The sequence below is a fragment of the Vulpes lagopus genome, chromosome 24, assembly GCF_018345385.1.
Source record: "Vulpes lagopus strain Blue_001 chromosome 24, ASM1834538v1, whole genome shotgun sequence".
NCBI lineage: Eukaryota > Metazoa > Chordata > Mammalia > Carnivora > Canidae > Vulpes > Vulpes lagopus.
Genome location: NC_054847.1, coordinates 10,883,586 through 10,911,096, shown reverse-complemented (window position 1 = coordinate 10,911,096; position 27,511 = coordinate 10,883,586). Strand labels below are relative to the sequence as shown.

The 27,511-nt window shown below is 55.6% G+C and overlaps 2 protein-coding genes across 7 annotated transcripts; one reads left to right on the top strand and one right to left on the bottom strand.

Annotated features, from left to right (window-relative positions):
- Nucleotides 1-4,405: 4,405 nt before the first annotated feature.
- EN1 (engrailed homeobox 1) lies at nucleotides 4,406-10,156 on the bottom strand. Its single transcript, XM_041739975.1, has 2 exons — nucleotides 8,651-10,156; nucleotides 4,406-5,524 (listed from the first exon to the last, which is right to left on the bottom strand). Exons 1-2 carry the CDS (start codon nucleotides 9,501-9,503, stop codon nucleotides 5,208-5,210), a joined length of 1,170 nt encoding a protein of 389 aa, XP_041595909.1. The 5' UTR covers nucleotides 9,504-10,156; the 3' UTR covers nucleotides 4,406-5,207.
- On the top strand, nucleotides 9,107-27,511 carry LOC121482128 (translation initiation factor IF-2-like). 6 transcript variants are annotated; one of them, XM_041739969.1, is made up of 7 exons: nucleotides 9,107-9,230; nucleotides 19,061-21,852; nucleotides 22,113-22,272; nucleotides 22,768-22,830; nucleotides 23,142-23,259; nucleotides 23,728-23,819; nucleotides 25,644-27,511. In XM_041739969.1, the coding sequence occupies exons 2-6, from the start codon at nucleotides 21,081-21,083 to the stop codon at nucleotides 23,803-23,805; spliced, it is 1,191 nt and encodes a 396-aa protein (XP_041595903.1). In that variant the 5' UTR covers nucleotides 9,107-9,230; nucleotides 19,061-21,080; the 3' UTR covers nucleotides 23,806-23,819; nucleotides 25,644-27,511. The 6 variants fall into 6 exon arrangements, with proteins under 6 accessions (XP_041595903.1, XP_041595904.1, XP_041595905.1 ...); XM_041739970.1 differs by having other exon boundaries at nucleotides 9,159-9,230; nucleotides 19,185-21,852; XM_041739971.1 differs by lacking the exon at nucleotides 9,107-9,230 and having other exon boundaries at nucleotides 14,706-20,372; nucleotides 20,562-21,852.

Below are 27,511 nucleotides of genomic sequence, written 5' to 3'. Positions count from 1 at the left end.
CACCTGGACCCAGCTGCCTTCTGGGAGAGAGAAGGGGCTACCCCACCACTCCACTCCACTGGCTGTCCTGATTCTAGTCTTCCTGACCCCCACCCAATCAACCCACCCACTTTCACCCCAGTTCTCCCTGGTGGCCTCCATGGAAGGGAAGGGCAGATATGTGTTGGACACCAGTATGTGTACTCCTGGATCACGCATAAATGCGTGCCAGAAGCTTCGATGGAGGCAATGTCCCTGTACCTGCTGTGAACACACCTCAATACATCAGCCCATTTACATTTCTTTGTATACGTGCACATATTCTATATATGTGCGTGTGTATACACACAGATGAATGGATGCTTGTGTTCTCTGATGTGCAGAAGCACGTGTGCTGAGTGGCTGGATGTGCAATATCTCTACCCACTCATTGGGGCACTGGGAAGGACACTGGACTCAGGAAAGCTGGGGTGGGGGGGTGGGGGGTGAAGGGGTTGCCTCTCACTTGCTGTGTGCTTTTGAATGAGGAACTTACTCTCTCAGGACCCTCCCCACCCTCCCCCACACTCTCCCAACCCCCCCACCCCTGCCTGTGTGAAATGAAACCTTTTTATTCAAGAATCCCTGAGGACCCCCTCCAACAATGGGACTTCATTAAAAGACTGGCCTAAAGCATTGGGGGGAGGAGTGGGGGTTGGCAGAGTCCCCAGCCCTGGCCCTTTCTACAAGTCGCCACAGGAGAGTAGCCCTCTCACCTGAGTTCAAAGTGGGAGAAGTCTCTGGTGGGAGTGTGGAGGGATGGAGCAATACTCTGCTACCTCCCTCAGAGTGAAAGCTTCCGTTGTGAACTCCCCCCACCCCAGGTGAGGCAAAGCTGCCAGGCCTCCCTGCCCCTTCCCACCCCCTGTCCTGGTCTGTGCAGGGGAGGGCAGCCTCTACTTTCAGAGGAATGGGTTTCCTCCAACACAAAAAGGAAAATCTAGGCTGACTGTTGGAGGAGCTGATGACCACTCTAGGGAACCACAGTGGCCACCTTCATCCAGGATAAGGAGTCTGGCCAGGGCTTCTCTACCCTTCCTGACATTGGCCTCTGGTCTATAGGAGTCAGCCAAGGCTCACCCCTGCCCCTGCAAGTAGGCCTTTTACTGAGGGCATTGGATGGGGGTGTTGGAGAGCTGGGGTAGGGGGAGACTAGGACACAGTGACCTCTCTGGTGAGATCACTTCTGGAAGTCCTGCCATAGGTCACAGGGCTGTGGGAGCCAGGTAGGGGGCAGGCTAGCAGGCCACTCCCTCTCAGTGCCCTGGGGAAGCCCAGCCTAGGGGGCCTGAGAACTGACCACATATGCACACATTCACAGACACCAAACAGTCACTACTGGCACCCATACACCCCAAACACACATTTCCACTTCCCAAGCCTGAACAAATATACTTAATACCACCCTTATACAAATGCCCCCACAAACATGTAAACTTGCAGACATACCGGGTAGCCTCACACACCCCCAATATCCCCTCCTCCATCTGCAGCCTCCCCCTGACCCCATTGAAGGAACAAGAATTTTGAGTAAGAAAACAGAGACCTTTGCCCTCCGAAAGAGGCAGGGATCGATAGTGTTTAGACTCAATAGTGTGTATTTCCTTCTGGGCTGAGGAAGATTTAAGTTTATGGTTCAATCCGATTTCTTTTTTTTTTTTTTTAAGGTAGAAAATGAGGAAGTTGGTATAGCACACTCCACTATTTATTTCGATGCAACCTCAGACTTTTTAATACACAGGCGGCTCACTATGCCAGCCCCATAAATCAGAGAACTCAATGCCTATTTATGATTATTATTACTTTCTTTTTTTAGAGGGGGGAACAAGAAAGACGGCTGACCATAGTCTTCTTCTTCTCTTCTCAGCCCCAATTTCAAAACAGGGAAACTGGGGATGAGAAGGGCAAGAAGGTAGGAAAGTCAGGACCTGGGCCAGATTCCTGAGGTCGAGACGGGGACCGTTGTTAAGAGGAGAGATGACATAGAGAAAGACACAGCCACAGAGGAGGCATGGACCAAATATGTAAGTCTTCTGAGCTCCAGTTTCCTCCACTGAACAAAGAAGAAAATTGTCTCCGTCCACAGTGGTTGGAAGATAAGAGGAGATATGGGCAAGAAATCAAATTACGTAATAATGAAACATCTATAGGCTCTACTGATACAGTCCTGGGGAGGGTAACTGCCTCCTCCCTCCTCCCCAGGGTTGAGAGGAGGAACTCTTGGCTTTGACCTCCAGAATTAACCCTAAGGAACAGTATGATTCCTGGAGTTCACCTTAGCTCCTGTTCACCTTAGCTCCTGCCCCAGCCTCTAGATCTGTTGGTCTTGATGGGCGTAGGTACCCTAAAGGCCACAGTGGAGATGGGCAAAGAAAGGGCAGCCCCACTTCCAGGCACTCAAAGAAAGGATCAGGTTCTCTGTAGAGCAGGAAGCCCCCAAAACCACATCTGGATGTGGCCAGGACCCTTCCAGATGTTCTGAGTAAGCTAGGTGGATGAAGGGAGGAGGACCCTGGGTGCCAAGTCTCAGACCCTCTAACCTGAAGCCCCGGAGAGCTCGAAGATCCCAGGCCCCCTTCCCCACCCAGGAAGGCAAAGGATGTACTTCCAACCACCAGAAAACCATTCACTGGGGCCATCCAAGGGAAGGGCCCTGGCCTCTGCTTCCAGCTCTTCACTCAAGGAGCCCTTAAGCACCCATTTTGTGCAGATGTTAGTCGATAAGCCCTGAGAAGGCATGAAGGGGATGGAAGGAAAAGATTTGCTGCAATAAAGTTGGGAACCCATGGCAATATCAAATACGCTCTCCAACTCCAGACCACTGAACCTCAAGCCCCCAGACCTTTGAGCAGGGAATCCCGAGTCTACTAGCCCTGTCACTTCTCTGGGTATAGGCCTGAATCAGGAGCAAGGTTTTCAAGGAAACGGGAAGAATGATGGGCCAATTCTCACTTCTCACCAAATCAACCCTGCAAAGACAACAGGAAAGAAACCCAAGGCAAGACCACAGACAGAGTTCCCAAGCATGCACAAGCCCCACAAACACCCCTGCAAGCATTCTAGTGTGCAAACAAAAATGAACACATGCACTTCCACGAGTTCACAAACATCTAAGTATGCATCTAATTATAGAGGAGTGGACACCCAGTGAGCTCAATACTCACACATGCAGGGACACACAAAAACCAGGTAACTCCTCAGGTGAAGCTCTATTTGCACGTGAGCACATATGCACACAAGTTTGCAAGGACACCTACATCTGGCCACACATGTATGGGTACATACACACATATTTCAGAAGACAGGAAGAAAGGAGGAAAGGAGAATTTACCATGAAAAAAACAGAAACAAAAACAAATGCTGGACAAAAGGGAGATGCTACCTCGTGAGGAGGCACCTCCCTCTCTGTTCCTCCTCCTTCTAGTCCCTGAAAGTAGGGGGCCCAGTGCCGGCCCTGGAAGGACAGGCCCCAGGGTCAGGGGCAGGAGTGCAGACATTTCCCTCAGGGGAAGTCCATGTGTCCTGAGGGTCCTGGATGCTTGCGTCTGCGCCCCCCTCCGTCAGGAAGCAAGCCTTTGTTGGCTTTCTGAGAGTGACTCCGCTTAGGTTTGGTGTCTGGAGGAGGCAGGCCTGTGCCCAAGTGAGAATGCGGGTCCCCCAAGAGAAAGCGATCCCAGCAGCAGACTGAGCTGCTGCTTCGCATAGCTTCCCAGCATCCGGGGCCTCTTCTCCCTGGGCTCTGAAGGACCATGAGATCCGGGCCAGGACAGGCTCCATGTGCCTGCGGCCTCCACCTGCCGCTTCACCCACGGAATCACTTCTCTGCACTAGGAGCGGCAAGGTCCAGGTGGCGGAGAGGCCAGGCCCGGAGACCAGGTCCGAAGGGCCACCCCCGCAGCCTAGTGGGCAGCTGGGAATTAGGGGGTGGGGGGGGGCAGCCCCTCACCTCTGCCCCGCCTTGGGAGAGGCCTTGGGCTTCTGGAGGGGAACCCCTCAAGCACAACCTGCTTGTGAGGGGAGGAAAGAGAGAAAAGGGAAAGGTGCAAGCCGAAGGAGGAGCCGAGCAGGTTGGAGAGGAGGCCAGAGCCAGGCTGGGCCTGGCCCGCACAGGGAGCAGCCGGACAGCTCGGGCAGTGTTTCCGAAGTCAGGACTGGGCTTTTGCCTTCGGGCTCCTCCAGACGCAATCCGAGGCCGGGCGTGGGCCTCCGGACCTCCCGGGATCCGGGGCGCCCCCACGGCCGCGCGCTTGTCTCGCCCTCGGGATTCGTTGCGGAGGTCTCAAGGCCGGCCCGGGCCAGGGGTCGCGGCCCGCTGCGCGCGCGGGGCCCTCGGGTGCTGGCGCCCACGCCCGCCCCAGCCCGCAAGGAGGGGAGCCGCCAGCGGCTCGTGAGCACAGTGTACACTTTATTTCAGACTACAGGTTTCTGAACATAATAAAATCTTTGGCTTGTAGCGGCGGTTCAGTCTCGCAGTCTGTGGGGTCGTATTTCTCAGCAAGTCTCCGGAAAAACGAAAGGGGGGCAGGACAGACAGACGGACAGAAGGGGCCTGGGAGGTGGGGGCGGGGGAGGGGGAGACGGGGGGAGGCCAAGGGCAGACACGCGAGGGAACACACTCTCACGCACACAAAGAAAAGTCCCAGAGAAACGGGGGCCAGCGATGCGGGGCGGGAGGCACCGGAGGAGCAACGACATTCAGAACAGGCAACGAAAACGAAACTGGGCCGGGGGCAGCGAGGCGGGGGTGGGGGATAAAATAATTATAATAATTATAATAATTATAACAATAATAATAAAGGAGATTAATAAAAAGTCCAGCAAATAGAGATCGCTACACATATTTCTTTTCCTTACCTGAAATTAAATATATACAAGGTCGTAAGCGGTTTGGCTAGATAGAGCTTTAAGGAGTTCGCAGTTTCGCCCCTGACACCGTGAACAGGGAATAGATCTTATTTTCCGATAGCACCTGTCCGAGTCCTTCTCCCCCTTTAAACATGTTTCGTTCCAACGTGACTCTCCGTTCTGAGACGCTCGCCCGCTGGCCCGCGCTCCCGCTTCCCTGCTGCTCCCTCCCTCCTGGTGCGGATTCTCCCTCCCCCGGCGGGGCCGGCCGGGCGGGCGGCGGCGGCGGGGCCGGGAGGGGCGCGGGCGCGGCGGCCGGACCGCGCGGCCCCAGCCGGCGGCGGCTACTCGCTCTCGTCTTTGTCCTGGACCGTGGTGGTGGAGTGGTTGTACAGTCCCTGCGCCATGAGGTGCAGCGCCAGGCCGTTCTTGATGCCCGTGGCCTTCTTGATCTTGGCGCGCTTGTTCTGGAACCAGATCTTGATCTGGGACTCGTTGAGGCTGAGCTCCTGGGCCAGGGTCTGCCGCCGCTGCTCCGTGATGTAGCGGTTGGCCTGGAACTCCGCCTTGAGTCTCTGCAGCTGCTCGGCCGTGAACGCCGTCCGAGGCCGCTTGTCCTCCTTCTCGTTCTTCTTCTTCTTCAGCTTCCTGGTGCGCGGACCTGCAGCGGCGGAGAGGGCCGGGTGGGGGTGGGGGTGGGGACGGAGGGCAGAGGGGAGGGGGAGAGGGCAGAGGAAGCCGTGAGAATTGCAGGGGATCGCGCCCCGCGCTTCCGGGGCGCCAGCGGAGGCCCCGCTGCGCCCCCAGCTCCCTCCCGCCCCTAGCCCCGAGAGCAATCGCGGGGCCGCTGGGGTCGGCCGACTCCCCTTCTGGGGACCAGAGGCCGCGGAGGAAAACCGGCCACGGCTGTCTGTGCACCCCACACCCCAATTCAGAGAGCCGCGGGCCAGACTTAAATCCCACAATCCAAGATGGAGAGACCTTCGGAGCCCCGGCCGGTGCATCCCAGAGTTGGAGGTCAGGGGCCTGCTGTCTTCACAGCCCTGGAATAAAAAGAGGCTCAAGACCGGGCCAGTGAAGACACCGGGGCAGGACTGCCCTGAGGAAATTGCCAGCCTGCAAAGGAATCCTCCAGCTGCCTTCTCGAGATGTGCACCTCCACCCAGTACTTAAAATAAGACCCCATCTGCTTATAGCCATTGACCCCAGAAAACAAGGGGACGGTGAGGGGCTTGCCTAGATCTTTGGCCATATGTTCTCTGTGCCTCTCCTTTCTCTTTGGCCTAAAAGAAGCCCTTTCTAGGGTCCCAGAGAGACACTGAGGGTCTCAGGGAGACACCAAGCACCCCTTTCTCTGAAGGGAGGGGGAAAGGCTTTCACCCAGTTACACATCTTACCCACATGACCCTGGCCCCCAGGGTTCTCTGCTTGCTTTGCCCCTTGGATGGTGCCAGTAAGAAAGAGCCCACTGTCCCCATTCCTCTACCCGGCTGCGCAGGCACGGTCTCTCTTCTCTCTGTCTTTTGAACGCGTAAGCTACAGTTTTCAGGATTGAAAAGTCCTGTATAACAAAAACAGGCCAGATCCGCTTCCCCTGCCCATCTATGACATTTGCAAGGAGACTACATCCCTCCTCCCCACCCCCCATTCAGGAGCAAACTATGGGCAGAGGTCAAGAGACAGAGGGACAACAGGGACAGAAATCTGTGCTTTGCATCACAGATGGATATGGGAAGAGGCCCCAGCAAACCTCCCCAACAAGGTGAAGTCTCTCCCAAAACCTAGTCTGAGAAGAAAGCTGCTATGGAGTCCAGATCTGGAGAGAGGAGGGGGAAGGAGGAGGCAGCTTTTAAAGCCAGAACCTCTGTCCATCAGCCTCAGACCCAAGTCCTCCGGCATTTAGGCATTTACTTGGCGGGCCCTACCCTGGTTATGGGAGCTTCCTGAGCCAAGTTAAGTCCCTGTCGTGCCTTTTAATATCTGAAACTGTCTGGAAAGAAGGGTCTTCACCAGCATCTCCAAACCTAGCAACAGAAGGGCAAGCTGGGCTGCTGGCTCCAGGGGCCGACCAGAGCCTGGGGTTACTAGCTGTCCTGTGACAAAAGAGTCCAGGCCCGGCTGACTGCAGCGACTCAGGTCTGGGTTGAGGTTCATCTCCGTGAACTGCCCATGCAGGAGGAGCCAGTACCCTGCCTCCCCAGGCACCGAAGAGAGAAAGCAGCCAAGAACAAAGGCAAGGCCGGCTCCTAAGCTGGGTGCAGAGAGGACTGAGAGGTGGGGTGGGGAGGAAGGACGGCCTCGGTTTAGATTAGCAATTAGCTGAGCGGGCAAAGATGTGTACATCTCCAGAAAGGCCCCGCTGTGCGTTGTGCGTCCCGGACGTTTGTGAGAGGGTTGTGTATGTGTGTGCAGAGGCGCGGACACTTGTAATAAAATCGTAGCCTCCCGGCCGGCCTGAGCCTCACAGCCTGACAGCTCAATCACTCTATCCATCAGGCGAGTCAATCAAAGCAGCTTTTCGGAGGTTCAGGGAGCCCGACGTGTCAATAACGGGGCTCGAGATGGCGGGGGCTGATAGCGCGCATCGATCCGCGCCCGGCCGGCAGCCGTGGGGAGGCTAGACACCAGCCGGAGTGGAGCGGCGCGTGGCTACGCTGTGCCCGGCCTCCCACCGGACCCGGTGCCCGCAACGGCAGCTGTAGGCCGGACCCCTGCCGTCCTCCTCGATGCGCCCACCGGCCTCCCCCGTGCTGCCGCCCCGGAAGGTGGGCAGGCCCCAGCCTCCTCTCCCGGGGCCTAGGGCTGCCCCCGCGCCCGTCTCGGCCTCGGGGTCTCCAAGTGCGAGGGACAGGCGGAAAAGGGGCCTAAGGCAGTCGAGAAAAACAACCTATAGCTGGAGGAATCTGCTAACTGGCAGAGCCGAGGAAGAAAGGAGTGAAAGAAGTAAGGGGCAGGGCCCGGAGGATGTGCGAGCTGCAGGACGGAGCTGCCGGGGAGGCTGCCAGTCATGCCCCGAGCCCCCGCGATCCGGCGGCGGGAGCCTGACCCGTCTCCTCTCCGCTCCCACTGTCTGCGAGCGGCAGAGGACCAGGAGCGGGGGCTCCCGGCACCATCTTTCCCTGGGTTCTACCCACCCGGGTCAGACTCTCTGGCTTACCCGGCCTGGGGAGGAGGGACAGCGATCAAAGGCTTTTCTCTCTCTTTCTGTGTGTTCTCCAATCTATCTCTCTGCAAATGAACTTTCCTCAGAAAATACCGACATGGTATTTGTGTCTGTATGAACACAAGGTGAGGATTATTTCTCTGATGAGAGCCTTGCTCCACTTCGGCCTCCGCAGGACCTGGCTGGCGGGATTTCGGAGCCCGATCCCTAGGCCCACCTTCCCGCCGGCTCTCAACACCCCTCTCCCTGGAAGGAAAATCAATGACTGGTTGTGGGTTTGTTTGTTTGTTCGTTTTTTTCTTAAGGATAATAAAGGTAAAAACACAAAGAAGGCCCGAGGGGCTCGGAGTTCCAAACAGAAGGATCGAGCGAGACTCGGGCTTCCCGTGCCAGGAGCTGCAGCCTCTCGAGTGGCGGCCACAGAGGCCAGGAGCGCGGGACTGGGGGCACAGCCGACTGCGACCGGGACGGGGCGAGGAGGAGGAGGAGGAGGAGGAGGAGGAGGAGGCCGTGAGAGAGGAGAGCACCCGAGGCCGGGTCTGTTCTCCCCGGCCCCGCGGCGGGGAGCCCTGGGGGCGTCCGCGGGGCGCAGAGACGTGGCGCGGCCGCGGGCTGGGTACTCACCGGAGGACGGGCGGTCCGAGTAGCGCGTGCAGTACACCCAGGCGGGCCACACGAGGGGCTGCTGCGAGTCAGTCTTGACCACGGGCCCGCCGTTGGCGGAGCCCATGAGCAGGATGGCCGGGTTGCCGTGCTCCGGGTACTTGGCGCCCTGCGCACTGGGGCTCCCCACGCCGCCCGCGCTGCCGCCGCCGCTGTCCGAGGGCTTGGCCGCCGCCGCCGCCGCCGCCGCCGCCACGGCCGCCGCCGCCGCCGCCGCCGCCGCCGGGTTCCCGGCTTTGGACGCGCCCGCGCCGCCGCCGGCTGGCGGAGAGCCGTCGGGAGGGCCACAGTTCACGTCCGGGGCGCACAGCAGCGAGGCGGCGCCCGGCGCCCGCGTGCCCAGCGGGTGGACAGGGTCTCTACCTGCGCCGGTCTGGCCCCGCTCGCGCTCGACCCGGCCTCCTCCGGCGCCTCCTCCGGCCGCCGCCGCCACCAAGAGCTGCGGCGGCGGCGGCTCCTTTTTGCAGCCGAAGTCCGGCCTCAGGATGTTGTCGATGAAAAAGTTGGTGGTGCGGTGCAGCTGGGCCGCGGGCTGCGGCTGGTGAGCAGGCGCCGCGAGATGCTGCGGCGGCGGCGGGGGCGGGGGGTGCGGGGGGAGGTGCGGGTGGTGGGCCAGGGGCGGCAGGCAGGGCGCCGCGGGCGGCGAGGGGGGCGCGGGCTGCGGGGACACCGGCACGCTGTCTCCATCGCTGCCGCTGCTGCCGCTGGCGCCGGGGCTCAGGCTCAGGCTCAGGCTGCCCGGGGCCGCCGCCGCCGCCGCCGCGCCGAGGCCCGAGTCGCGCTGACTTTTAGGCTCCGGCTGCTGTTCTTCCATGCTCGGCCGCCCCGCCGCCCCGGCAGCCGCGCCGGCCCCCGCCCCCCCCGCCTCGCTCCCCACCCCACTTTGCCAGCGGCCCGTGGGGGTGCGCGGAGGAAGGAGGCCGGCGGAGCCCCGGCGAAGGCACGGGGCGGGCGCAGGAAAAAAAGCCCAGGCGCCTGGCCTGGACCGCCCGCTCTTATCGAGCAGATAGATCTCGCTGTCTCTCCCTCTCTAATTTGTAGACATCCAGATATGGAGACACTTGGCTATTTCTTTTTTTTTTTTTTCTTTCTGCCACCAGATTCAATGATTTGTTTTAAATGGGGAGTAAGCCACGGCCAAGAAGGAAAAAAAAAAAAAAAAAAAGGAAAAGAAAAGAAAAAAGAAAACAAGAAAAAAAAAAAAGAGGAAAAAAAAAAGCTCCGAGAAATTTTTTTCTTAAAGGGAAAAAATAGTCTTTAAAGTCTAGCCATCTTCCTAGGCAGTAGTGAGGGGTTTTACTTCCCCGAGTGTCACGCTCAGCTGTGCCCAGAGCGCGAGGCTGGCAGCGCCTTTAATCGCCTTTGCTTTTTTTGCAGGGAGAGCGCGTCTCCGCCAGCGCCGGGGCTGCCTTTTTTTTTTTTTTTTTTTTTCCTCTCCTTTTTTTTTTTTTTTTTTTTTTCAAATCTCTGACAGCTCGGATCTTTGCACAAACTCTCTCGCTTAAAAAAAAAATCACCCAGGCACACTTTTTGCCTTCAAACCGGAAGCACGTGAGTCAGGCCGCACGTGTGCGGGGCCAATGGCGAGCCAGGACTCGCGCTGACACCCGGGCCTCGACCCAATGGGCGCGCGCGGGACTTTGCGGATAAATAATCCGGGGGCGGCGGCCGCTGGCGGAGAGGGGGCGCCGCGGCCTGAGCCCCGCGCGTCCGGCCCGCCCTCCCCCACCCGAGCCCGAGCCCGAGCCCCTCCCCCTCTTTCAAGCCAGGACCGAGGAAGGGGCAAAGGAGCCCAGGGAGGGGTGGATTTCGGGGGGGGGGGGGGGTGTAGGCAAATAGAGAAGCAACTCCATAAACAACTTGTTGGAGAAATGCAGGATTATGGGTGCGTGCGCGCCGGGCACAGGGTCAGGAGGCAAGAGCCTCGGCTCTTTTACATCCCTATGCCTGAGAAACTCAGCCTTTTATTTTCTCTCTCTCTTTTTCTTGTTAGGACGGGTAAAATGTGTGTGTGTGTGTGTGTGTGTGTGTGTGTAGGGAAGGGGTGAGACGAAGAGGGTCAGAGATGTGAAATGGACCTAGAGTTGGTTACTTGCAGATAAGCAGTTTATTTTTTCATAAACAGCAAACCCGGAGGCGACTTGCTCCTAGCTAGCACCGTCTGTTTGTCGGTTTTGCAGTGCACGCCGGCCAGCTGCACCAGCTGCATTGCGTGTCCTTTCCGGAGTATCCCTACTCCTGTCCTACCCTATCCTACCCCGTCCGGACCATCGACAACCCCCCCGGGAGCTGTCCTGGCGCCATTAAGCCCAGAGGGCGCGAGAGAGCCGGAGAGCCGGTCGCACCAGGCGCCTGCTCTTTCCCTGGCCGCCTGAGTCGAAGCCATCCGGGCCTCGTAGAGTTGTCCAGGGCGGGCCCCTGGGCCAAGCAAGTTCGAGGGCAGATGCACGCGAGGCACGGCTTTTGGGTTCAGGGCCACCTCCAGTTAGATTTCCCTGCAAAGTGAAATCAAACCGATGAAAGCACTGCACCCCAAGTGTTTGTCCTAGCCAGCTGACGATGTGTACAACGAGTTTAACCCGGTTGCCCAGACGTCTCTGGACTTGCTCCCAACTCCCTGGAGGCCTCTGGCTCTAGCCCTGCCTGTTCTTCCCAAGCTTTGGGGGATCGCGGAGGCTCATGCCAATTCCACACTCACGGAGACTCGTCTCCAGTCCGCTGGGCTCTTTTTCGCTGTTTCCTGGTCGGTCGAGGCACCCTAAAAGTTTTCCCACGCCAAGGATGGAGAGTGGGGGGAGGTGAGGCGCTGGACACCAGCAGGGTTTGTCTGCCGAGCTATTTCAGAGGGCCAGGTGCACACTGTATCCTGCAGCCCGCGGTCCCGGAGAGTGGCCAGAGCGGCTCGGGCAACTTAGGCCTTCTCAGGGATGTTAGCGTGGGGCTCCGGGGGACCTGTTCTCTCTGGCCCCATCCCCGTCTGGGAGCGGAAAAGGGGTCTCTGGGGGGGATATTGTCTTAGAGGACGATACAAAACAATTCCCCCGTGACCAGAAAAGTCACAGAGGGTTGGAAGGAAAATAAAACGAAACCCGCGAAAGGCCGAACCGCCCCAGGACCCGAAGTTTAGAGGCTGGTGGAGAGTGGGAGTTGGTGCTGCTGGCTGCATCCTCGGGTCGGCCGGCCGGGGGGTCCTCCTCTACTGGGGTTCTCAGAGCTCCCGGTTAGACCTTCCCAGCCGCCTGGGGGCTGCCCGAACCACTTTGGGGAGCGCTGCGCTGCCGGCCGGGGTGATCTCCTCGGCCCTCCCAAGCCCGCCCCCCAGCCCCACCTGGGAGTCGGCCGGGTCCTCTTCAGTTCTACACCCAAGGGCTCCCCGAAAATCTCCCGGTGCCCCCACCTTTTCTCCCCGAAATGGGGGGTGGGGTTTTATTTATATTTAAGTTCGCAAAATTGAAATCTTTATCCCGCAAGCGAGCGTGGGTACTTAATTAAATTCTAATTAGGACACTATCAATATCCTATTTAGCCGCGTAGCTTTTGTGCGCCGCGGTCCCTTTCAGCGCCGTAAATAGGGTCTCGACGCCTTATCTCGCCTGCAGGAGACGCCTCGAGAAGGGCTGCGGAAGATAATTTATAGGTTTTAATTACTCTTCATTCCGCCTGATCAGCTTGGCGTTCATCACAGGCCTGTGAATAAAACCCTGGTCAAAAGCTCTGTCACATCGCGCTGGCAAGACGCTTAATCAAAGTGAGCGGCCCCGCGCGCCGCGCGGCCGGGCTCCTCCACGTAATTTCCAGCCAGCTGATAAAGCCAGCTGAATAATGCGGCGGCCCTTTGGAGACACCATTTACAGAAATGACTTTATTGACGGCTTAACGTCGGTAATTCATTTTACCTTTCATGTAGTAGAGCCCGGATTTGTTACAGTAATGGGATGATAAATGCACCCGCGGCCCACGAGCTCCGGCTGGATTAGGCGGCGCTCCGCGCGCTGCCTGGTCCCCCCCACCCACCCACCTCCCCGAGGCCGGCCTGCGCCCCGGATGCGCCGCACCCAGAACCCTCAGCTCTCCACGACCCCCACCCGGCCCCAAGCCCTCCTCTCCTTCCTGAAAATGAACACACTAGGCTAGCGGGGTGGTGTCCCAGCAAGCCAGCCGGGAAGTGAGGTGTGTGAGTGCTGAGAGGGAGCAAATGTTGGCCCGAGATGGGGGTGTGAGGGGGGTCCAGAGGACTCCGAGTGGGCTCGGGACTGGGCGAGTTGTGAGTATGTTGGGTGAAGGGATTGGGTGTGACTGGAGCGGTGTGTGTGCACACGTCTGAATACACTTGTGTGGCTATGCATTTGGGGGTACTCCTTTCTGCCTTTGAGAATTCAAGGATTTTCTTCCAACCTGATAGATATCCAGGTGGGGATGGCCAGGAGATTGACTGTCGGGAAGCAGGTAGGGAAATCTACAAGGAAGAGAATGGAGTCCCTTTCTTCAAAAGCCCTCTGCTTCTGAGCCAAAGGTATGGAAGTTTGGAGGCACCCAGTGCCCATTTCCGTTGCCTTGACGTTCTGAGTGGTGCAGTTTCCCAGGGTAAGAGGCTCCACAGAAGGCCACTGACCTAGCTACATCTTTGCAATAGATGGTCCCTAAGTTCCACTTCCATACCCAGCTCACATTAAAGCAGAGAATAGGGAAAAAGATATTTTGTTTTAAATGCGGAAGGGCAGAACCCCTATGGTTTATTTCCCCCACTTGAGGGATGGAGGGAGGGAGAGAGGGAAGGAGGGGGCCCAAAGAGGCTTTCACTGGTGGTGGTGTGGGGATGGGGGAAGCCGGATAGAGAGAGACCCCAATCCTACTGCCTCTCTCCCAGTCCCAGATTACTTTCTCTATGTTCTGCATTCTCTGCGGCTAACAGGGGCTTCCACTAAGCAAAAAGGCACCTGGCCAAACAGATAGGAAGTATGTTTATGTGTTTGGGGGGGTGCTACAGAAGTCTGAGGGTCATATAGCAGGAAGACTGATGAGTGCTTTTCAAGGTGAAGGCTGAGAAATTATACCTGTTTCTCCTCTTCCCATTCTTGCAAAAAACCACTTAACAATTTGCAGAGTTGCCCGTGGCTGTGGGGGCCAAAGCCTATATCTGTGTCTATTTGCTTGTGTATGTAAGAATCACAAAGAGAGTCTATTAAAAAAAAAAAAACCTTTTGTGTCTGTATTTGTGTGCATGGCAGGAGGCTCGTGTATGTACACTTTAGCGTGTCCACCCAAGTCTGCCCCACCAGCCAGTTGGGCTCGGAGAAATGTTTGCTGAGGGTCTGGGTGCGTGCAGTTCGGAAAAGAGATCTCCCGCCAACCTGCATTTCCGCAGACTTTTGGATTTCGTTTAGGCAGAGACAAATGTCATGGTTCTGCCTGCTTCCACCTCTCTTTTGGGGATGGGTGTGAGGAGAATTGTGAAGGAAAAGCTCTTGCAGCCTGGCCAGGCGTGTGCGCGATGGGCCGAGAGTGCGAGCGTGTTGCATGCACACGGTGGTAATCGCATTTCGAGTGTAGATCAGATGGCGGTGGGGCCTCGTGGCGCGGGACATGAATGAGTTGTCGCAACACAATAGCGTGCAGCCTTCCTACGGGGACTGGGTGACCAGCGGTTTTGTTGGGAGTGAATGCAAGGAGATTTCTGCTACAAGTGCCGCGGTATTATTATGAGCCAGAAGGTCAGACTATACATCGCAGGTCCCCAAAGCCTATAGACCTTGGGAAATGTGGGGCCTCGAGCCACGTCATTGTACCTGACAGTCCTTTCAATAGACTAATTCAATTAGCGCTCTTGGTTTTGGTCTTCATTTGGAAGCGATAATAATGTGGGGGGTGGGTGGGTGCAAGGGGATTCGTTGGGTATTGGTTAGGGATCCTAAGCAATTCTGCCCGAAGCTTGGAGTGGGACTGGGGGAGGCGGGGGAAGGGTAAACGCTGAGATGGGTGGGGGGTGCGTGGGAGGCAAACCATGGAAAATAAAATGCTCTGTTGACTCTAGAAATTGGGGCGGCAGCTTTGTTTGTAGATGGCCCAGAACACTGGGTGGGTGCGCGGGTGGGTGGGGGGAGCCAGGGAGAATTTCTTTTTTTTTTTCTGTGTGCGTGAAATACACTGGTAAATGTCCAGGTTCCTAGAAATTTCAAAGAAAGAGAGAAAGAAAGAGAGAAAGGAAGAAAGAAAGAGAGAAAAAGAGAAAGAGAAAGAGGAAGGAAGGAAGGAAGGAAGGAAGGAAGGAAGGAAGGAAGGAAGGAAGGAAGGAAGAAAAGAAGGAAGGAAGGTGTCTGCTGTTGGAGGTTGTCCTCTTTGGGGATTTCAATATTTGGATTCTTGTCCCCACCATTCTGCCTTTCACAGGGTTTTTTCCCTCTTATCCGAGGGAGCAGTTCACAGCACGCACCTTTTTGTTCTAGAAACGGTTTGGGTTTTTGTCTGAAGATTTTTTTTTCCTCTCAAGCCTGATCAAGCTGAGAAAATTAAGCCCTTTCTTCACTTGACTGTGTGGAAATGGGGGAAACATTTCAGTGATTTCTGTAAACTGCACCTGGTGGTCAGGATTTGGAAAGGGCTCCCGGGGCCCTGGTTTCCTTATTGAGCCCTGCGGACTGCCTGCGGGGCCGGCGCCGGGTGCCGGGGACGCCAGCTCGCAAACACCCGACTGGTTGCTGCTGGCGGGTAGACTAGCTGGGTTAGGGCTGCGCAGGGATGCTGGAAGGTGAGATGCAGGACCCCTCGGCTCCTATTACAAGGAAAGCCTTCCCCATCTCTGTATCCCCAAACCACTCTGGAGCTGTACCACCAAGCGAGCCAGGCCCCTGGAGCCGAGGATTTTAGAACTCATGGCTCCCAAAAGCAAAGCAACCACACACACTCTCTCTCCATATTTTTCTTCATTTTAATCAGACATCCTGCTTTTCTCCTTACACGGAATTCCACCCAAACACCAAAACTGAAACGCTAATGTTTTATCCTTCCCCACAAAAATAAGAAAACCCAGAGTAAATTCAGCGTCTACGCTTGAATTTTCTTCTCTTTTATTTTGCTGTTCGTCCTCTCTCACCCCTCCCCCTCCCTAGGAGGTTCCCTGAGCCCAGGCACCCTCAGGCCGAGGGGGCCCCTGGCCCACCTCAGTCCCCACCTGTCCAAGTGGCGGCTCCCACCTCGATCCTGCTCGGCGCGGGTCGGAGTCCACACCGACTGGCCTCGAGCGTGTGCACGCCGGTGGGTACCAGTGTGGGAGCGAGTGAGGAGGGGCCAGCGCGGCTTCTGGGTTCTGCTGCCCCCTCGGCTCAGTCCGTGCTCCCCGGGATGTCCGGACCCAACTTCAAAGTTGCGGACAAAAAAAAACAAAAAACAAAAACAAAAACTCAAGAAAAGAAGAAAAACCGCAGCATCCAAGTCCTTTGCATAGGAATGCCCCTGCAGCTCCAAACTGCGTTCTTACTGTTTGCCCCAGAGGAAACGGTCCTTCTCCTTCCCCCGACTCCCATAGGGGTGAGAGGTTGTCCCTGGGATCTTCTACCACTGACCCGGGAAAGGAAGCAGAAGTCCGCGCACCCAGCTCTCGCTGCTCTGGCTCCTGGCCCGCGCCTTCCCGCCTCCCTCCCGGCGGGCCCGGAGCGACAGCCAGGCCGCGCCCCCCTTTCGTCCTTGGGGACGCAGCCTGCGGACCCTCACCCCGGAGAGGATGCGGGACTTGCTCCGGGCTCCAGCCGAGGTCGGCGCTGCGGGAGGCTGGCGGGGAGGTAAGGGAGAGAAAAAGTTTAGTCCAGAAGGGAAGCGGACGGGAAGGGCAGTCTCCAGAGCCTGTAGTGGAGAGGCAAAGGGGCGAGACCCTTGTGTCTCCCCCCACGCCCACCCCACCTCCTTCTATCCTAGCCTGGATCGCTTGCGGGTGAGGAGGGAGGGGAGGGGTCACTGCAACGCCGAGGCCTTCCCGGGCCACCTTCCCCATCTGCTAGCTCCTGCAGAAACAGGGGAGAGGGGCGAGTGTGCGCCGCGCGTGCGTACTTGTTCGTGACTCTGTGTGTGAGGCTCCAGGTGAGTGAGTGGGCAAGTGTGTCTGGGTGTGCTCGGAAGGACTGTGTGGATTTTCGGTGTCCCGCTAATCCTCCTGTGCTTGCGCTATGTTCACGTGTGCAAGTGTTGTGTGTGGATGGGCTCTGCACGGTTGTACGTGCCTGTGCGTGTCCATGTGTATAGAGTCTCCTCGTGTGTGTTTTTGTGTGAGCTGGAATGAGAGAGCAACTCCCTTTATGGAGGCTTTGGAAAGTAAGGAGTGTTAAGTCGCAAGCCCCCTCGGGGGCTCTGACCCCAAACCAACTGTTCATCTCTCACCCCTGATAGGAACTATGCAAAGGCGGAGGAGGCAGTTGTTTAAACATAGATTAAAACAGCCACTGTTTTCCTCTTCCTCTGGAAGAAACACCTATGCAGCCCTGAAGTCCTAACCCTGATTGGGGGGAGGGGAGGTGGGCAACTTGTGGCAAAGGCAAGATCAAAGGGACTCAAAGTGCGTAGACACAAAGCCCACTCTGCAGATCACACAACGGAGACAGGGAGAAGGGAAGGGACTAGGTCAGGGTCCCACAGAGGCCGTCACTGGTCCCAGAGCTCACCAAACCCAGCTCGGAGCCATAGGAGTCTGAGTTTTGTCCAGTGGCCTAAGTCCCAGATGAGAGTGCCAGGAGGAGATGAGAGATAGTAATAGTCTCCATTCCCTGGCTGCCCACCCATTCCATTCCCCTCTAAGTGAGGTTTGCTGTCTCCCCAGTATGTGTGTGTGTGCCTGGGGGGAAGAGGGCCTGAGGCAGGGTCTCTTGGGGTTGGGAATGCAGTGGGACACGAGGGGGAGACACAATTCCTCCTTTGGCAGGGTCTAACTCCAGGCTCTTAGGGTTCCTCCCCAACCTCCTCCCCGAGGGGTTAGCAGCTTCCTCTCCAACCCCACTCACCTTCAGAACTTTCCAGGCTTGAATGGTACAGTTAGGGATGGGGGGCGGCTGGCCTCACTTCCTGCGGAGAGTGGGGCTATTGCCTGCACGTCCCTCCCCTCCCGCCCCAAGGACCCCCGCCCCAAAATTGTTATGCAAAGGAGCCAAGTACGTGATCAAAGCAACAAAGCCAAATATTAGAAGAAAAGTCAATAATGGGTGAGCAGATTAAGAAACCTGCTTTCGGATAATTATTGTCGCAATTGAAAAAAAGTGCCGTCTTCCCCTTATTCTTCCCTTATTCTCCCTCCACCCTTCAAATATAAAAGAAAAAATACGTGAAGGGTAGGTGGGCGGGTGGCTGAGAAAGGCGGCAGCCGAGTGCGCGTGAACGAGCGAGCTCACGGATGAGTCGGTTGAGGGATGCTGACGCCCCTAGGGGTGACCCCGAAGGGTCTCGGTGTGTTCTCTGACCCCCGGGCAGAGCCTAGCCCTCTGCACCCAGTGCTCATTGACCCCTTCCACGGAGCGTGAGGCCTCTCTGAGCCCAAGGCTGGAACCAGAGTTTCTAGGGATTGTCTTTTCAAAGCATTAGGCACCTAGCCTGAGCTCCCCCGCTACACCCCTTATTGTCCCCTTTCTCTGGAGAGGGACCCTAGGCCAGCGGCTGGGGCAGGGGCCGAGGGGAGGCGGCGCTGTCGAATTCCCGGCCCGTTTTGCTGTGAGGAACGCGCCACCTGTCGGTGCCTTTGGGGAACTGCAGCTGTGTGGTGCTCAAGACCGAGGTTTATGATCCAAGTCCCCCACCCGAGGGGGAGAATTTTGGCCTCTTTCCCTGTCAGCCAGCGCCTGACCGAGTATAGATTCCGGGAAAGGATCCTTCTTGGGATCCCCTCGCCTCGTGAGAGCCAAAGCCCGAGAGAAAAAACCCACGTGGGGCCCTTTGCTCTGTGATTCAGAAAAGTAGAAAATGCCTGAGACAGCGGGATGGGATGCGCTGCGTTGGGAGTAGGGGACTGGGTTCCTTAGCCCCCTCTCTCTGCAATGTGACCTTGAGCAGGCCCTGGTTCCCGCTGAGCCGGTTTCTTTATTCTAAACTGAGGGTATTAGATTAAACGGATCCCCTCTCCACTCTGACCTTGAATCTAGCATTGAATCTGAGCCATAAATATAGGCACTTTTTTATATCTTCTTTATATATACCATATCTTTTTTTTATTTTTATGGAGTTCGATTTGCCAACATATAGCATAACACCCAGTGCTCATCCCGTCAAGAGGCGCTTGTGTCTTATTTTCTTTCCATTTCTAACTCTTCATAGGTCCCGGACCTTTATATGCCATTTATAGCCTAATCTCTTATACATATTTAATGTATAGCTGCTTTGATTATACTATTGTTTTCTCAGTTGTCCAAGGATTTCATTTGATGAGAGTCAGATTGTTTCTCGGCCCGAATTACCTTGGTAAGTGCCCATTTACTAAAATCTTTTTAAAAAGAAAAAAAACAGGTGAACTTTCCTCACTTTGCAGTGTGAACACGTTGGGGAGGACTCATGTCACAGGGCCAGTGAGAACATAATGGATGCTACTGTGGAAGGCTTAGATGAGAAGACGCAGGCCCTGGATGTGGGTTAGTGTCAAAACAGGACTGAAGAAGTGCCACACCTGGAAAGAACGGTGGGGCTAGGAACACTGCAGGTCTATCCCCACTGCCAGGAGTGGACTGGCCCCCAACCAGAGGCCCCGTCACAGAGAACAGAAAACTCAAGCGTTAAGACCAGTGTAGGATAGCTTAAACCTCAAACCACTTCCCCTTGAACTCTCCACGAAATTAATAAAGCATGGAAACCCAGGCAGAGGGAGCAATATGTCGCTCAGGTTACCGGGAGATCGGGTATAACTTGCGCTTCGAGTTCCAGGTTTGCGCCCTCCAGGAAAGCCCGGTTCCATGGGATGGTGCTGTTCTGCCAGGCCTGGCGCCCAAACGTGGGGCCACCTGGCTGAGTTAGGCTGGTTGGGCAGCCGCAATCAGTCCATACCTGACGGAACAGCAGATGGGGCCCCTAACCTGGGTCTTCAGCTTTCCCCGAGTGGCTGTGCAAGGCCCTATCCCCTTATCCACAGCAGAGCAGAGGCCGCACATCCCTTCCCCTGGGACTAAGAAACTCCCCTGGGGACAATCAGAGCATTTGCCACTTTAAACCCTGGACCCTTTACTTTCCCAATGGAGGGGACATTTCTGTTCTTTCCGTCTGTGAGTCCAGGAATAGTTATGCGATGGCTGGCTCCTGGGGGTGGTGGAGAATTTCAGCCTCTCAACAACCCCCCACAACCCCCCACCCAAATGTGATTCAGGCTTGGGGTTAGTGGTCCTATTTAGAGATAGAAAAATCAAGATGGGGAGGTCTGATCATCTTTCCTGTGAACGGCAGTGTGAATACAAACTGAGGCCTGAAGTCTTAGTTGGTGTCCTGGCCCTGACTCCCGTCCCGGTGGTCTGTGTGGCTCAGGGTTTTTCACCGTCTCTCCGGAAGCACAGTACCACTGGTGGCCTTGGGTTTGCCGATTCTGGTTCTTGGTGCCTTAGGACTCATACAGCCTGTGACAGCACTTTCTTTCCCAGCCCCTCAGCCCTGACCCGTGGAATTCCGAACGTGGCGCCTGCCTTTTGGCCTCTGTATAGCAGTCCTGGGGTCAACTGCCTCCCCACTAAGCCAGGTCGGCCTGGGAAATTGGGAGCTCTAGGCCTGGGCCTAGCACAGTGGGTATCCTAGGACCTGTGGCCAGCCCGGGGCAGACGCTATGGGCTGAGCGGGGTGGGTGTGTGGACACCCTCCTTGCCGGCCAGATCGGGAAAGCAGGGATTCTGTTTCTATCCTGTTGGTCCGCTTGTCGGGACTCTCCCAGGCCGACCACGGAACCCGGACTTCAGGAATCAAGGTCAAGACACGGGGGCGAGTGTGTTGCCAGGAGCTGACCAAGAGGCAGACCAGAGCCAGCGAACCCCGCTCCAGCTTGCGCTGCTCTGACCAGCTTCCAACTTCGGTGGTAGGGCTGACATCGAAAACGAAGGGATTTATTTTAAACGTTTCTTACATTTCACTCTGACTTTGAGGGTTTACAAAGGGGAGATCGGTGGGGAAGAGAGGAAGAGACAAGGGGAGAGGGAGGAAGAGGGAGAAAGGTTAGAGATGGGGAGGGAAGGGGGCAGAGAGCCAGCAAACCAGCGGATCAGCCCTTCCTCCAAAAAGTGAGGGAAGGATGGCGGAGTAGATAACCAGTATTTATCGGGTTTTTGCTCGGAGCAGGCTCTCCCTCTCTCGGGCCGGGTTAGCTCCTTCAATCTTCCCTGCAACCCATCCTCGGTTTCCTCCTTTTAAGCTGGAGAGGGTGATACAGCCCTAAACTAGCCCAAGCCCGTTGAAAATGGAGAACCCACTGTCCCCAGCTCCCGAGGAGCCAGATGGGGACCGGTGGGCTCCGGGATCTCTTGAGGTCGCCCCGCAGGCCCCACGGAGGACGGAGATTAGTTTCCCTCGCACGGACAGACGCGAGGCCTCGGCGCTCCCAAGGCCTCCAGTCGGCCGCGTCCCGCCAGTCGTGCGCCTTTGGCTGCGGGGGTCGGTCCGGGAGCCCCCAGCCCGCCCTGCACGCCCGCCCCCGCCCGGGACCGAGAACGGGAATCCCAAAGCCTCGGCCCGCTGCGGGGAGACCCCGGCTTGCGTCGCACCGAGGGCCCCGCCCGAGAGCCGTGCGGAGGCCGCAGCATCCCCCGGCCCGCACGGTCCGCCTCGTCTCCAGGCGCGCGGTCCCGAGCGCAGGGATCCCGGGAAGCGCCAGCAGCGGCTCGGCCTCGGTGCCTGCCCTGGCGGACGCGGCAGAGATGCTGGTCTGGGCAGGCCCGCAGGCCCCAGCTCCTGGGGTGCCTCCGCCCGCTCCTGCGGTGCCCCCGCTCCTGGGGTGCGGCATCGTCTCCACCCCGCCCCCAGGCTCAGTGGCTGGGCTCAGCGTCTACTAGGGGGTCGCCAAAGCCCAGACTTTTCAGACTTGCCCCCTCCCCTCCCCTCCCCCCACCCCACAGCAGCCGGCGAGGACCCGACTGGGATGTACAAGGAACTCAGGTCCCGCAAAGACAAGCCTGCCTCCGAGCTTCCCCAGACTCGCGCTTCAACTGTCCCAGTGCGGATAAGGACGGTGGGTGGGTCCCGGGGGCGGGTGAGGCAGGTGGCAAAACCTCCAGGACCCAGCGTTTCCCAATCACGCCGGGGCGGTCACCCCTCAAGGTCGCTTCTGTCCCGGTCCTGGCAGTCCATTGGGGGGGTCGCCCACCGAGTCGCCAGAACAAGCACCCGGAGTGGGGATAGGGAGGGAAGGAAGCGAAGCCTGTGGGAGGGAAGGAGGGGACTCTGGACCGGCACTGCCAGGAGACACAGCTCTGCCGCCCGATCTTAACCCCAGGTCGCCCGCAGGCCAAAGGGAAACATAACCCCGTCCCTACCGCCGAACGTGCCTTGGCCCTATGCAAAAGGGGCATCGTTGGTTTCACCCCGGCCACGGAGAAGGACTTTCAGGGAGGCGGAGAGAATGGAGGTGCCTGGCTCGCTTTAGCAAAGCACAGGTGTGTGCGAGGTGGGGCTGGGGTTGCTCCCCCAGGGTGGTGGGAACCTACAGCGTTAGCCCAAGATTTCAGGCGTCCCTCCTCCGTTGCGCCTGGGCTGCATCCCTCCCCTTTCCCTCTTTCCCGAAGCTTTAGCAGGGAGGGAAATGAGAGGCCTTGTACCAAAAAAGGTATTATTGTCTCCGAAGTAGAACCTATGGCTTCTCATGACCCTTCTGGGGCTCTAAGGCCCCAGAGAGAAGCCTCCAGAGCCAGCGGGAGGCAGAGAGGCCTGCACCCACCACTCCTAGTTTTAACAGACGGAATTAGAATTAGGATTTGTCAAACACTAAAGCCATCCTATCAGAGCGGCCTTAGGTTTGGGAATCACCACCCTGGGATTTTTAAACTTACTTTAATGGAGAGGTTTGGAATGAGACTAAGGGTGTCAGCAGTTTTGAATAAAAGTGAACTTGAACTTGACTGACACAGGCCTTTTTTTTTTTTTTTTTTAAGGTGTCTGAACCTTCAATCACAATATACCAAGGAAGAGACTCCACCCCCACCACACTGCTGGAGGTTAATGGGTGCCTTGATAGACAGGACCTGGGGCTTGGGGATGCAGAATTTGCAGGGATTTGGGGAGCAGTGATCTTACCTGGGTCACTGGAGAGAATAAAAGCCAAGTGACTATTCAGCATCCCCTCTTCCCCACCAACCTTTAGCATTTCTCTCTTCCTCCTGTCAGTCTCCCAGCTATCAAGTGTGGACTCGACAGGAATGTTGCAAGGAAAAACTAATTAAACGGCAGTACAATGCTTTGAAAATATTAAGTGTCATGTAAATGCCTAATGCTAATAATAATCTTGATGGTGGTAATTATGTGCCAGGAAGCGCATCCCAGACAGCCCAGCACTGAGCCCAAATGTGCACGTCTGGAGGATCCTATGGACCGCCCATCGTTTCTGCTCCAGCTCAGAATGGCCTGGTGGAAGACGGGAGCTCCAGGTAACGCCCCCATCTCCAGAGAGGCAAAGTGGGGGGGTGGGGTGGGCAAGAGTCCTTAACTTACTGCGCTCTCTGCTACAGAAGCCCCATCAGGCCAGTAGAGTGGGGAATTGGAAATTCTGAGGGAGTGGCCACAATGGGGCGCACCCGACAGGCTCCATGGTACATTCGTGTCCAGGTCTGACCTTTGTGAGCTGGATGCCTTCTTGTTTCCAGAACTTGGTTAAGACATTGCCGCGGAGCCTCTAGGTGGATTGAAAGAGAAGAATGTTCTCTTAAGGACACATATCCCTCGCTTCTCTTTCCCCCAACTCTGAACTCTGGATGGGAGGGGCATTGGGGCTCTTGGATCTTCTCTTCAACATTTTTCTAGTTTGATGAAACACCAGGCCCTCCCAGAATTTACAGTTTCCTTATAAGGCAATTTGCCACCACCCATCCCTCACCCCCATTTTCTCCAAACGGAAGCTTCCAGATACCGCTGCCACTACCGCTGGCCTGGAGCTTTGGGGCACTGAGGTCTGCCAAAACCAGTGGGGACTCTGAGGCAGCAAATTATGGTGAGTCATGATGGAGGCTTTTGGGAATTTCCACCCCAGAAATCACTGGGTCTTGGAGGGGTTTTATACAATCACCTAGATACTTAAATGACACTCCTCACCCTTGAACCTGCCCTAATTTCATTTCTTAGTGACTAGGAGAGTAGTTACAAGTTTAGGCTCCTCTAACTGCCGTTCTTGGGTCTCCCTCAATTTGGTTTGAGGTTTAGCTTTTACTGCAACATGATGACATACCCCTTCCCATTTGGGAAGTGACTGATTTTTGATGGTGATAGTGCCCTGACTATTTATTTAAAGATTTTATTCATTTATTCATGAGAGACACACAGAGAGAGGCAAAAACACAGGCAGAGAGAGAAGCAGGGTCCCTGTAAGGAGCCCGATATGGGACTCGATCCCACATCCCAGGATCATGCCCTGAACTGAAGGCAGACATTGAACCACTGAGCCACCCAGGCATCCCTATAGCTGGCTTTTAAAATTTATTATTCAATAAAATAAATTTATTATTCAAATGAAGCAAATTCTTGTCTACATTTTTTTTTTTGTAGAGAGGAGGGTTAGGGGCAGAGGGAGATGGAGAGAGAGAATCCTGCCCAAGGTGTGAGCCCAACATAGGGCTCGATCTCATGCCCCTGAGATAAAATGACCTGAGCCAAAATCAAGAGTCAGACCCTAACTGACTGAGCCACCCAGGTGCCCCTCTTGTCTACATTGAAAAACAAATGCTTTGTTTTATTTAGGTTAAGGCTTCGGTAACTCAAAAATGCCCTACGTTTAAAAGTGTCATGTAGGGCAGCCCTGGTGGTGCAGCGGTTTAGTGCCGCCTGCAGCCCAGGGTGTGATCCTAGAGACCTGGGATCGAGTCCCACATTGGGCTCCCCGCATGGAGCCTGCTTCTCCCTCTGCCTGTGTCTCTGCCTCTCTCTCTCTATGAATAAATAAATCTTTTAAAAAAAATAAGTGTCATGTAAATGTACCTTTAAAAATAACCCTTTTTACATGTCATATAGAAACAGGTGGTTTCCCAGCTAATTCCTTTTTTAAAAGGCACTCGAATGGTTAACAACTGTGGCAGCTTTAGGGTTTGGGGTTTAGGGCATGTTAGATGCGTTAAACTTTGAGGAGGTTTATGAGGTCAGACACTGACCACACACAAACACAAACACACACACACACACACACACACACACACACACACAGAGTCCAAAGAAATTCTGTAGTTTGCATTTCACACTTCCCTGTCCGAATATAGGCTTTGCTTTTTATTTCATCTTCAGACCCCATGCCCAGCCTCCTCACATATGTTCTAGTTGAGAAATGGTGATGCTTGTGACACACAGGCTCGCAGGCCAGCAGGCTGACCTCAGGCCACCGCCCTGCCTGCCATGCCATCCTGCTTGCTGCTTCCTTGGATAAGGAGAATCTCTACCCGAAACCCCTCACATGCGAAACCCCTCACAGTTGCCAAATGCCAATGTCGTTTTGTTAGGAAACGACAATTCATGCAATTCAAAACTGTGATTGTTCCACTGACACCCCCAACCTCTCAAGCGACCTGGAAGGCAGGCAGGCACTTCCAGGCTGTAGATTGTATAGTCACACATCTGGGACAGTGGGTTAGTGAAGCGTGGTGGCCCTTCCCCAGCCCTGACTTGTTTTCTGGCTTGAGGGGGCACCGCCGCCTCCAGCCTGCTCCCAGTCATCACTGCACAGGAGTGCGAGCTGTGGTCTGAGAACTTTGGGGGAAAAAAGTGGAGTTAGTAGGCACAGCATCACTTTTGTAACTTTTTAACAAGTTTGTTTTGTTGTTGGTATACTTAGCTCCCTCCCGAGATTCCTGATGCATCATGAAGAATCTGCTTCCAAATCAGATAAGTCACCGAGTGAAACACATTTGATGGTGCAGATAAATTTTTACAACAGCTGTGGAGTCAGCCTGGGTGTTTTCATAAAGATACTGTTCACCAGAAAATATTCTCTCCCCCAGGAATTTCATAGCAAACATTTTGTTTCACATTTTGGCACTTTGGTTCTCCTTGGTTGGTGGTAGGGGAGCGTGGGGGTGGAGCTGAGGAGACGGAGGGGGCCTGGTTCTAGATTACAGGGAGGATGCAAGGAGAGGATGGGGTTCTGTAGTGAGACACCCCAGGCTCTGGCAAACCCCTTACCCATGCCACCCGAAGCATGGAAGCTTGGCCCACTCTACTGGGTGCTTTTACCACCACCACACACAGGACTCCCAATCTTTTTTTTTTTTTTTTAAGATTTTGTTTATTTATTCATGAGAGACACAGAGAGGGAGGCAGAGACATAGGCAGAGGGAGAAGCAGGTTCCCTGCAGGGAGCCTGATGTGGGTCATGATCCCAGGACCCTGGGACCTCGCCCTGAGCCGAAGGCAGGGGCTTAACCACTGAGACACCCAGGTGCCCCCAGGACTCCCAATCTTTATTTGACGTCTGTAATTCTATGCTGAGTGCTGTGCTGTCTGTGAGCTGTGGGAACTCACTCATCTTATTTAATAATTTGGGTTAACTTTAAAAACACTCTGGTTCAAGCAGGCTGTTCAGGAAATGGGGCTTCTATTCTGGGGTTACAAGCCCTTCTCCCCCACCTCCTCCATGGGCCGTCAACACAGTGCCAGACACTGAAAAACAATCCCTCCAGAAACTCAGATGTTTCCACACTGTAGGCTGTTTGGCTCTGAGATCTGAAATGTTCAGCATTTTCTTCAGATAATAGCAGGTTAGCAGGTCCCACAATAGCCTGGGAGATTAGGTTCCCCTTCCGCCTCTCCTCAGGAGTCCACAGAGTAGAGTGGGTCAAAGGTCTGTAGAAACCACCAAACTGAAATGCTCCCTAAGCCTGTAGGGCCTGGGGTGGGGGTTCTGGGGGGCAGCAATAGCTCCCTAAGACATTCCCATTTCTGTCCAGTGGACACTCCTCCAGCATGTCTAGATGAGATGCCCTGGCCCGGTGTGAGGTCTAGAGTGGCACAAGGGATGAGAGCACCAGGGCTTCCAGAGCGGGCAGGCTGGCCTTCCTCCAGCATGTGTCCCAGGGAAGCTGTTTTGATGGGAAGCCTGGCAAATTCAGCTAATCAGGGCAGCTAATGTGATTGGAAAGGTGGGAGAGAGTTACAGGTTTTGAACTCGCTTTGCTATGACACATCTCTGGTGAGCCAGAGTAACTTTTCCTGTGTTCTCTTAGTTTTTCCCATGGAGGGAAAACCTTGTGGCCCACATCCTTCTGTAAACCCATATCCCAGGTCTCCAGTCTGTGAGTGAAAAAGGAGAAGAGTGTGTCACAGTTATGAAGATTACAGGGAGCTGATGGTGAAATTTCAGGCATTATCTAGCAGGTGGCAAAGATTCTGGGGAATCCAAGCTGTCTCTGTGCTAGCTGATAAATCATCCTTGCACTTGGGATGAATTCTCCTTGGTCCCAATAGCCCTTCATTATATGTAAACTATTTCTCAGAGCCGGTGTGTGTGACTTTGTCTCAGCTCTGCCAGCAGAGTGGCCACTGGGCACTTGAAATGTGGCTGGTCTGAACTGAGATGTGCTGACAATGTAAAACGCACACCAGGTTCCAAAGACTTAGCACGACAAAAGGATTATGAAGTATCTCATCAATTTTTAAGATATTTATTGTATGTTGATACAATAATATTTTGAATATTGGGTTAAA